General features: G+C 34.2%; 1 protein-coding gene across 1 annotated transcript; it reads right to left on the reverse strand.

Moving 5' to 3' along the window:
- Window positions 1-620: 620 nt before the first annotated feature.
- LOC105334172 (two pore potassium channel protein sup-9) lies at window positions 621-10,357 on the reverse strand. The gene is made up of 3 exons (XM_011437530.4): window positions 10,016-10,357; window positions 2,563-2,847; window positions 621-1,547 (listed from the first exon to the last, which is right to left on the reverse strand). The coding sequence occupies exons 2-3, from the start codon at window positions 2,843-2,845 to the stop codon at window positions 769-771; spliced, it is 1,062 nt and encodes a 353-aa protein (XP_011435832.2). The 5' UTR covers window positions 2,846-2,847; window positions 10,016-10,357; the 3' UTR covers window positions 621-768.
- Window positions 10,358-10,892: the final 535 nt, after the last annotated feature.

Below are 10,892 nucleotides of genomic sequence, written 5' to 3' on the forward strand. Positions count from 1 at the left end.
ACTAGAGAAAACCCATCATGTTTAACAGTGCATGACGGACACCAATATCTCGCCCATTTACTCCACGGAAATCCAATAAGTCGATAGACACCAGTTCAACATTTAGTCGGTCAGAAACGAGAAATTCAGAAACGGAATCCACCAATCTGTCAGGGGGCTGCAGAACGGCACAGGGTTAATTTGTTAGCTGTTAAACAAACAGGCGTCGTTTCCATAAAAAGAGTACTATGAACAAAAGGTTAATTAATGATCAAGGGTCAAAATATTCCAGAGAACTGAAATATTAAAGGCAAACAAATCCCAATCAAACAACAACAAAAATATATGTAGTCGGTCTAGTGAATATTGAGAATAAAAACACGATTTTACCTTTAAAACATTTAAATGTAATTATTATACGGGCTCTATAAATCTAATAATCAAGAAATCTTTAAGATATCGAATTGTATAATCGTTCGGCGAGTCTGATCAAGCTTGTTTTATTTTATTGAATTAACCTTATTTAATACAGTTTCTTATTCTTCAACTTTCATATCAAGAAAAGAGTAATTTCTTGTTTTTACAAAAATTGAAACTTAACAAAACAACAACAACAACAAAAAACTTTTCATTATAATATCATTATTATGATTTTTTTTATTGCCATGAACATAGCAGCTACATTTATACATGTACTTTAAGGCTCGAATTTTGCATGTTACGCGTACATGTACGTCTTTTAATTTATATCTTATATGGCACAAAGTGGTGTTTGCTGACTGTTTCACTTCAAAAGGAGGCTCGCTTTGCTTTCTGCCATTGAAGAAATGAGTCTGTTTCCTCTGACATTTCATCCTCTTTAGCAACACTGAATGACGTCACGTGATTAATATTGGGGTTCGAATTGTATATTTTCCCGCTGTTAGGCGATCGCCATTTGTAACAAGAACAAGAACACACGGAAACGGTGTCTTGGTACTCCGGTGTCTCATTTGCATTTGAGACTACTCCGCCATTTCCGGTGATGACGTCACCATTCAAACGCACGGCATTTCGCGCGGCTTCTGCAGCCTCCATTTCGTCCCTTTTTTCGTCTTCGCTGTTTAAGGTCAAACAACGAAGAACTAACAGGTTCATGGCTGCGGAGATGACGGTTAGCCCAACCAGGATGAAGAGCAGCACAAAGAATACGTATCCTGGACGTGTCTGGAGGATGTTATCCTTCTGCATAGCGACGAAGTCCCCGAACCCGATGGTCGTGAGTGTAATAAAACAATAGTACACGGAGTCAATGATGGACCAGTTCTCTAGTTCAGAAAACAGCAACGTTCCGGTTGTTAAAATCAAGGACGACAGACTTAGAGTGATAAATAAAACGTCCGTTTGAGAGACCTCTGTTTTCTTGAACCTGAAACACTTTTTGATATTTTTCAGAATATAGGTCACAAATGTATTGAGTCTTTCGCCAACACTTTGAAACATGATCATGCAAAGAGGGATTCCGGCAAGGGCGTATCCCATACAGAATAGTTTGCCGAAGACAGTCTTTGGAGTGCTGTGACCATAGCCTGCAATAAAGTTGGATATTGGTGACTTTTTTTAAAACTATGTTCCATAAAATATTGTCTTCACGATAGGTATTATACTTAAAGTACCAAAATTAGAATTTCATTATTCACGTTAAATCTAATCCGCTCAAAAGCTTAAGAAAATTATAACTGTTTCTTAAAATCGGTCTCAGCACGGAAGGAAAACGAACGACCGTCAAATTACTCCTTTGTCATCATTTAAACACAAAACTAGAATGCCCCTTCAAAATAAATCTGATTACGGATATGTCAGTGAGAAGCACATTATAAAGAAGATAAGAAATATCTTTGACTTGGTATTCATGATGTATACTAGTAGTTAACGTTCGTTGCCGATACAATGGGACATCATCTCACGACTATGAACTATCGATCTGTCCGTTCTGACAACAACTGGAAAATACATGTATTAGTTTGATAGTATCTGCAATGGTTCTTGCAATCTGAAACTTTTATCACAGACAGCTTGGGGTTGCTGCCTCCGACCAACGCCGGATCAAGACAAAATGCGCGTCCAAACAATTACTGGAGAATGCGGATGGATTTCGCTTACGACCAATTAACCTGCAACCCACTGACGTCAAGAAGTGATATTGATTAAGATATTAATTAAGATATTAAGCTATGAATTATCCTTTATCTGTTAGTTTATCTTGCCGAAGTTCATCTGATGGCCAGAACTGTCAGTTTTCTTCGGTAAATTGTTGAGAAAATGTACTAAAATTTCTAGAAAGACAGATGTGTCTGCTATATAAAGCGCTATTATATATAAATCTTCCCCAAAGAAACCACGCCAAGTACAAATAAGTCATTGTTTCCATTAATAGCTACCGAGTGAAGAATGTAATATGATATAAATTTCAACCATGCAATAAACATTCAACAGTATCGAATTTCCTTTCCAAGACTAATTTTTTTATGACTGAACTTTTAAATGTCAAGCTTAGAGTTCAAACAGCATACTGAATTCAATTTGTTCTAATTTTGTTTATACCTATAAGGGACACAACCAGAAGAGAGAAGTATAGGGCTCCAGAGAATTTCCATTGTACCCCGGCCTTGTACGGTTTGGAATGTAAAACATTGATTCGAATTTTCTCGAAGTCTTCTTCGCTGATATTAAATTTCTTTATCATTTTCTTTTCATGTTGTAAAAGCTCATTCTTAAGGTTGATTTCGTTTTCGGACTCGAGAGCATCAAATACAGCAGCACCAATTAGAAGATAGGTGAATGTGCAGACGATAAGAGAAAGCGTTCGTACATTCTGTCGCTTCATGTCTGAAAAAGAACACCAATTGGATAAATATTCAATATACATTATAGATTTTAAAAACATTTTTCGTGAAAAAAAGAAAACATATTCCTGGAGTTATGTAGATTATCATTTATTATTGTGAAATATGCCAAAGGATACTGGATTCTGTCATTTTAGTAAACACTATTTTATTTTTTGACAATTCAGACACACGTGTATATTTAGAATAAAAGTAAAGTACACTGAATCATGTTGTGCACTTTTACTTTTGGTCTCCGTTTTCTCTTGCACTTTGGACAGTGTTTTTCTCTACAAGGTCACAAGAACTTTCTCGATTCTCATGTCAGATTTTTTGGTTCGTCCAATGAGAAATTCGGTTTATGTCTGTTCTCGTAATCCAATAAAAAGAAACATGTACAAATGTCGGACAAAGTCTTTGATGTTAGGATGTTGGAGATCGATATGTAAATAATAACTTGTTTCTGCTCAATTCCTCGGATTTTATCGGTGAGGGGTTCGGCAAAGACTGTGACAGACCGATGAACACCGTAATATCAGAAGTACAAACAAACCGAAGTTTGTGAAATAATCATCTGTCGTTTAATAAGAAAATGTTCATGTAAACAAACATCAATTACTTTTTATATTCGCAATAATTAGCTAAAGATGTAAAGATAAATTATCTTATATTGAGAAGACTTTTTGTCAGATAGCTAGGAAACAAGCCGCGGTTTTTGTTTGGTTGCCTTATTTTTCTCTTGCTTCCTCTTGCATTACTAACTGATTAGAGTTGAGACTGCTGTGTGGCAAACGAATGTCAGATATTGCACTTTTCGGAGAACTTTTATTGCTTGGTGGACTAACAAAACATCACCCAGAGTGTCGAGATCCGTCCCGTCATCAATTTCTACCATCGCGCCTTTTAGATGCATCTTACATGGTAACGCCGATTAATTTCGCAACCCTTTCAAATAGACGGATCCATCTTGGGAATTATAGAGTATTTGGTACATTCGCGTAAATGTACATTGAAATAAGATATAGATAAAGAGAACAATAAACATTTTTGGTTTCCCCTTCGCAAAAATTATTTTTGGAAAACAGAACTGAAACATTTTATTTATTTATTTTTTATTTACAGATTAAAGTAAAAATAATTACTGCATGTATATGTAACTACATACATCAAATTTTGTATCAAATGTTATTTTGATAAAAAAAAACTCTGCTTTTCAATAGTTCAACACACTGAATTTTAGATATTAAGAAGCAGAAGTGTCAAGTACGGGTAATGTGAGATGTGGTTAGATTTATTTGCGTGGAATATCTGCTTCTGCGACACACAGACATAGCAATTTATAGCCTATTGAAGTATTAATAGACTGAAAGCACTATTTGCACCCAAAGTTTGCTGTTGCCTTCGAATTCATCGAATTTGTCTTGATCCAAAATTAATTTAAATCTTTCTGTACTTGCTCTCTTAACATCCACGACTGGACCATAAACATAGGACACTAATCAATGGAACAGTTACAGGGGTGTAATTTTGACACAATATTATGAGAATTCATTTTAAGGAAAGTTGTTTATCAAACAAAAATTTGGTATAGGAATTTCAAATCAGCATTTTACCAGATAGGTTTAAGGTCAAGTATGTAATTTTTATACATGTACATCACAGCAAAGTGCATTATATTAGTTTCACGTAAAGTGCTCGTAATTCTTTGTTTTGTGTGAAATTAACGGACGCTACTCAACAGAATAGGTTACTCCTAGCTAGTGAAAATTGCTGTTTAATCGCAAAGCAATGCATTAGATAATGAAAGCTACTTTCAAACGACCAGGAAGAGACAAGATTTCAAACGACCAGGAAGAGACAAGATCTATCAGAGCTGGTTGACAAAGGTATTAACACAAAGACAGCTTCTGTCCACAGCGATGATGAAGAAAAAAGCCTAGTTTAGATAACCCCATATGTTATAAATGGAATTTTCTCGTGTCTTTCGAATGACAATTGTCAATCCAAGACAGCACCCCAGGACAGTCTGTCTTTTGAAATTTGAAAGATATATGATAATTTGGCTTAAGTACGTTTCGATACACGTCTTTAATATATTGTATTTTAAAATTGTATCAACTGATTATTTAAGGTATATGTGGCGTATTTTTAGTGAATAACAATAATAAGATCTGATTATTTGCTTCATTTATTTACTTAAAGATAGGAAGTTCACACAAGTTACGCTTTATAAGTCAATCGCATAACAAACATTCAAGAAATAAAAAAAATATTTTTTATTTTTTACCGGCACGGTAAAAAATACAAAAGATTTGAATAACCCCGCCTAAAATGGGTCACGTGACACCCATCGCTGTCTATCAACAACAATGGCGACGACAAGAAAGATAGGTATACCGTTAAGTTTGACAGATTTGGCACTGAAAGTAAAAAGAGACAGATTGACAAGGATAGGAACATAGGGAAGATTGTCATCGGAGATCATGTAGATTGATAGAATAGGAATTAAAGCCGAACTAAACTTAAGTTTCCATCATGAAATTGTCGGGGTATTTCTTTATAGTCAGGTTCGTGCTCCATGTGTTCCGTGTCTTGACTTTATAAGTTATAAACCACAAGTGGATTTTCGTTTAGAGGAATTTTTTTAATAAAGAATGAATAAACACTCTCAGTACATGCATGTGTATTTACTCCGTTTACCGTGTCGTTGGTGCTAAAATCGTGTTTCATCTTTATTACATATAATAAACAATTTATATCGTTATAATGAATATCGGAATAATAAAGCTTCGAGTATCATCTGATATAAGAATAATCTAATATAAGACATGAAAAACGTGATTCTAAATTGTAAACAAACTGTTATTCCATCGTGTTTTCAATGCTAGGTTTTCCCGCACTCATGCGCAGTGGCGTTATAAATGGCGGATCACATTAATATTCATCGGATGTGTAGCAAAGTTTAGAGACAAATAACTAAAGACAGAACATGTTTTATGGGCCTAGAGTTTGTGAATTGTCTGATTATAAGAAGCATGATATATATTTTTACTCAAACTCATGTAAAAATTTTTACCCAAATACGAATTAAAATATGAAAAACGTATTAATCTTCATAAATGATTTTTTTCCTCAATCTTGAAGCCATGCTTCAACCGCATGTGCTGTGTATGTTATTTATACATAGATCCAAGATTGGACAGTCCTTCGGGGGGTATTCAGTACGGAAAAACTCCTTGGATTTCGTTGAGTAAAGGATTGGACCTTAAATTAATTATGGCGATCGACCTTGATAAAAAGGGGGCCGACTGAAAACCGGAACTACTGGCATCAGATCTAGAAAGGAAGCAGACAGCCTGACACGCATACACGCGTCAGCTAACTAATGGATGGTTCCATCAACTGTCCATACCAGACATTAAAGGAATTAATCAGCGCGCAAAATTAACCCTTTATTCTCTTGCCGGACCCAAATTGGGATTGAACTGTACATATATAATTACTCCTGTTTATTTAACCGTAAAGGGCATTTCAGCATTGCGAATTCCTCTACTGTTAATTCCTGAGATCAGTCATCTGTTAATTTTTTATCAAAGAAAATAATAACTTTAAAGAAATATTATGTATATCCTAATGTTAGGAGTATCAACCAGTTCTGTTACATGTATCTACATGTACTCAAATTTGTTTAGTTAACCAGCAAATGGACGTCCTTACTATTGGATATTTCCGTACAATCAGAGACAAAAAAAAATGTATAAACGCTTGTTTATTGCCTGAATATAGGGAACATAATAACTAAAAGACCTTGGTCAAACTTTGGTTAACCATGCTTTAGACATAGTCGATAGAGAAATGTCATTATTTTACTTGTTTTGGTAATACTATAGACATTTAGCTATTTCGTTACTTTCCATACCGACCATGCACTTTCCTTGAACGCAAAGTTAAAAGTACGCATTTCAATACTGGAATGTTAGATATTCATAATGTATTAAAACTTGCAGCAATATGATATTGATGATGTCTATATAAAATCATACGTCAATCATTATGATATAATATACGTTAGGTATATTGGTATTTGTATGTAAAATGAATTTGGCATTAAACAGTTACTGTATTTCTGAATGAAAACAAAACTGTTAAATATTAAATTTCGAAGGTTGAAATAGAGTCTCGTGACGCAAATTGCATCCATAGTTCGCTTCTAATGTACTCTGTACTCTGCCTTGATTTTTACAATCAGCAACGACTTTTGTGGTAATGTTTATTTTACTATAGAAATACTATATAACACATTGAGAGAGAGAGAGAGAGAGACAGACAGACAGACAGGAAATTATGATATAAAAAATATCTATTGAAATCGAGGCTAATTCATTGTTCATACAATCCCATGTTAATCCTGGTTGAAATGAAATGCGATACAACAGACCAGTATAATTTCATATAGAAACTGAAAGCACCAGGGACCTGCATTAGATTAAATGCAGTTATTGTACCTGAAACCCGAGAAGTTGGCGAGAGTTTGATGAGCTGACGGTAGTCCTGACATTTTCCAGATGTAGGCCATTGGTTTAAGTCTTAATTATTGGCTTAGTTCATGTTGAAGCGTTAAACATACAGGGTTATCGCCTGCTATTGGTGTGTCCAGTGCATGAACTGCATAAAAATGAAATATACCAGTTTCTTCCTATATAGGTCTATTGCATTTAAGCTGACAGTTGTGGAAATGTACGAAGAATGAACAACCGATTTTGTGAAACAACCGCTTCATGTTACTGTAAATAATAGCCATTTTTGTTGAAAATCATCAATCTTACTTCTAAATATATGACAAAAAAAGATCAATCATTTACCGGATTTCAGCTATAAATGAAGCTGACAAACTCTCTTTCTTTTTGTGAACTGTGTATTTTTTAAAATAAATAACAGTTTTCCGTGTTTGCAATCAATTAATTTCAACTGATTGCGTTGATGTCGTTTACTCATCAACCATTCCTTAATTTTCAGTCAGTAAATGCTGACTGATAGTCGAATTGAAATTAAGGAGTCGTTTCGAGCTTTTGTTCCAGGACATCGCAGAGATGAATTCGAAGTAAACCCTGATGTTTTTGAATTATAAATGATATAAAATCATGCACTCATTGACAGATACCTGTATTTATAAAGACTTACAGGTGTAGGTGAAGGTGCTTATTCCCAATCACCTGAGTTCTATCTTCCTTAAAACCATAACATAGTAGTTCGATTGAAAATGCTTTCATAAAAAGTTTTCAATAAGTCTGTATCAGTAATAATGTTTTCTAGTGAACCTTTGAAATTTCGAACATAAGTATTAGAGCAACTGCTCTTCAAAACACAATGTCCACTGCAAAAAAAATATTGTTTCAGATATTGTATGCAAACATTCTACGTTGAATTTAGATTATTTCTTATATTTTCTGGTATTTCATATTCAAAGATGAGTAGAAAAAAAATTCTTTTTTTATTGATATGCACTTACTTATACGTTTAACACAGGAGACACAATGTCCAAGTCAGATTGAATCATAATTGATTATTTTGAAAGAATAAAACATTTTTCTATGTTAAAGGAAATCATAGGCACCATTTAAATGTTAAATCTAATCTAAAAGCTACTCCGATTTTCTAAGACTTCCAAAATCGATGCCATAAGTTCTGATTTGTCTGTCCAAACAATGGTAAATAAATCACAAATTGTATTCAAATTAGTAATGAATATTCTTAAATGATCACTTTTCGCTCGCCACTCAGACGGCCATTTCCAACACTTCGACGAAACCACGTGCCTGGAATTCGTCGGGGCTTTCAATTTCAATTTCCTTTTCCACCATTATAGAATATGAGCTTAAATACATCAAATTAGCTCCATGTTTGCAATAAAATCTACCAGATAAGGTGTCTTGTTTTTAAGTGTATAGACATCAGGGGACTGGCTTTTGCGATACTCTAAGTATATATTCTTCAAAACAATGTTCAATGGCCATTGTATCCAAAAAGATTGAATGAATTAATGTATTACATTAAGGACAGCAAACAGAGCTCTAGATATCACTTGCATTATACGACTAGTATGGCTGAAATATGATAATTTTTATCCAAAAAACTATATGTATTATGTATCAAATTAAAAGAGAAATGACAATTAATTTTCATGTATTCAAAATTCAAAAGCTCAGTGCCTGTATTGCATATTTTTACCCGATGATTGTTGGTTTTGTTTTGTGGGGGTTTTTTTGGGGTTTTTTTTGGGAAGGGGGGGGGGTCCAAAGAAATAATTGTAAATTACATTTGTATATTACCTACTTAACAACTAGTATTACTTGTACATATAAAATTCACATAATAGAATGTATAAAAATTGATATATTTATTGGAGAGTCTGTCATTATTCGTAAATTAGTGGCATTTAAAACAGTTGTAAGAATAAAGATACATGTATATATGTATCCATTTGGAGACATGCGACACCAGTATTTTGTTACGTACTGGCTATCAATTATAATTACACAGCTAATTACACAACATTTTAACCTTACATGCATCTTATTAATCTTAAACAGCTTTCTTAGTTAATCCGAAATATTGTCGATTGAAAAAGAAATAAGTTAAGGGTTTTAATGTGAAATACATTATTTGTATCAATATCTTAGTGTCCCATTCAACCCAAAAAAAGTCAAATACTATAAACAATGCAAAACTGACGAAAATGGCCATTTCTGACGTTTTCAAGTACGTGTTTTCATGATTATTAAAACAAATAATAGAAAAACAACGTCAGAGGGAAAACAAACCCGTTTGTGTACATGAACATGTACCGGTATGTAGTAATCATTGAGTACTTGGGGAATCGTCAATAAGTACATTCACCAAATTCTTTAAAATACACTAAAAAGTTTGGGATGAAATATGTATTCATATGTACATATGTATGACTTGTAATTCTGATACACGTGCTTAGGATCAATGTTTGCAACATGTGCGGTTTAAGCAGGTGATAAAACATGGGATTCTTTGCGTAACGTTACGAGAGCAACTTCACAGCATGCTGTCGGCAGATAAAAAAAACCAAGACGCGACGTTTACAAACCAACAAATTACATTTCATCTAACTATAAAACATTGTATGGAGAGATTTTTTTTACCTGGGTTAGATGTCCGATGCCTTAGTTGACCGCCATGTTCTTTTTGCAGATCTTAATCTCTGGTTGGCTCCACGGAGAGAAAAACAAACTTTATTGAAGTGGATTCACAATCAATTAGGCCCAGAGTTAACATGAAAGTAAACTATCGGTGTTTTGCTCAGCCAGTTATGCACATGCGCGGTTGGAACAATTAATCTGTATTGATTGTCCAGTTATTCCTTGGAAGGCCTGTTGCATAGCTCAAAGAATATTGGGGGGAAATTCCAAAATAACAGAAAATATCAGCTCTGCTTGCTTTGATATACGTGCCCAACCAACAGACTGTGGAAATTCGCTGCATAGAAAGCAGCAAATCAAAATCAAAACTCTTGGCTTCAGCATCCAAAGTCGTTAAGGATGGGGTGTGTAATTAAGAATAATCCAACGGCTTAATCTACAGCCCGCGTATCAGTTTTATTTGCTTGTCCTGGGGGCTACCTTTCTCTGATATCTCTTTGAAATGGTAAAAATTATTTCCGATGCGTGCGGAAAAATGACAAGTCGTCAAAAAACGACGTTAATAGGTATCTCATTGCTGACGAAAACCAAGAGAAAAGCAAATTTTCCGATATTGTAAAAGTTTTACATCAGGATTCCGATAACTAGTTCCAAAAAAAAAATCAGCATCATCTCAGTGCTTAAATTACAAAATGAGAAGAGAACATTGAGAATATCGTTACATGTTCCCCAATTATTTAACATCTCTCTCTCTCTCTCTCTCTCTCTCTCTCTCTCTCTCTCTCTCTCTCTCTCTCTCTCTCAGATTAAATATCCTATTATTTCGAAACCATTGAACCTTTCCATGGATTAATCATTAATATTTGGCACCATATCTTGA

Source organism: Magallana gigas, chromosome 5 (genome assembly GCF_963853765.1).
Source record: "Magallana gigas chromosome 5, xbMagGiga1.1, whole genome shotgun sequence".
In the NCBI taxonomy this organism is placed as follows: Eukaryota; Metazoa; Mollusca; class Bivalvia; order Ostreida; family Ostreidae; genus Magallana; species Magallana gigas.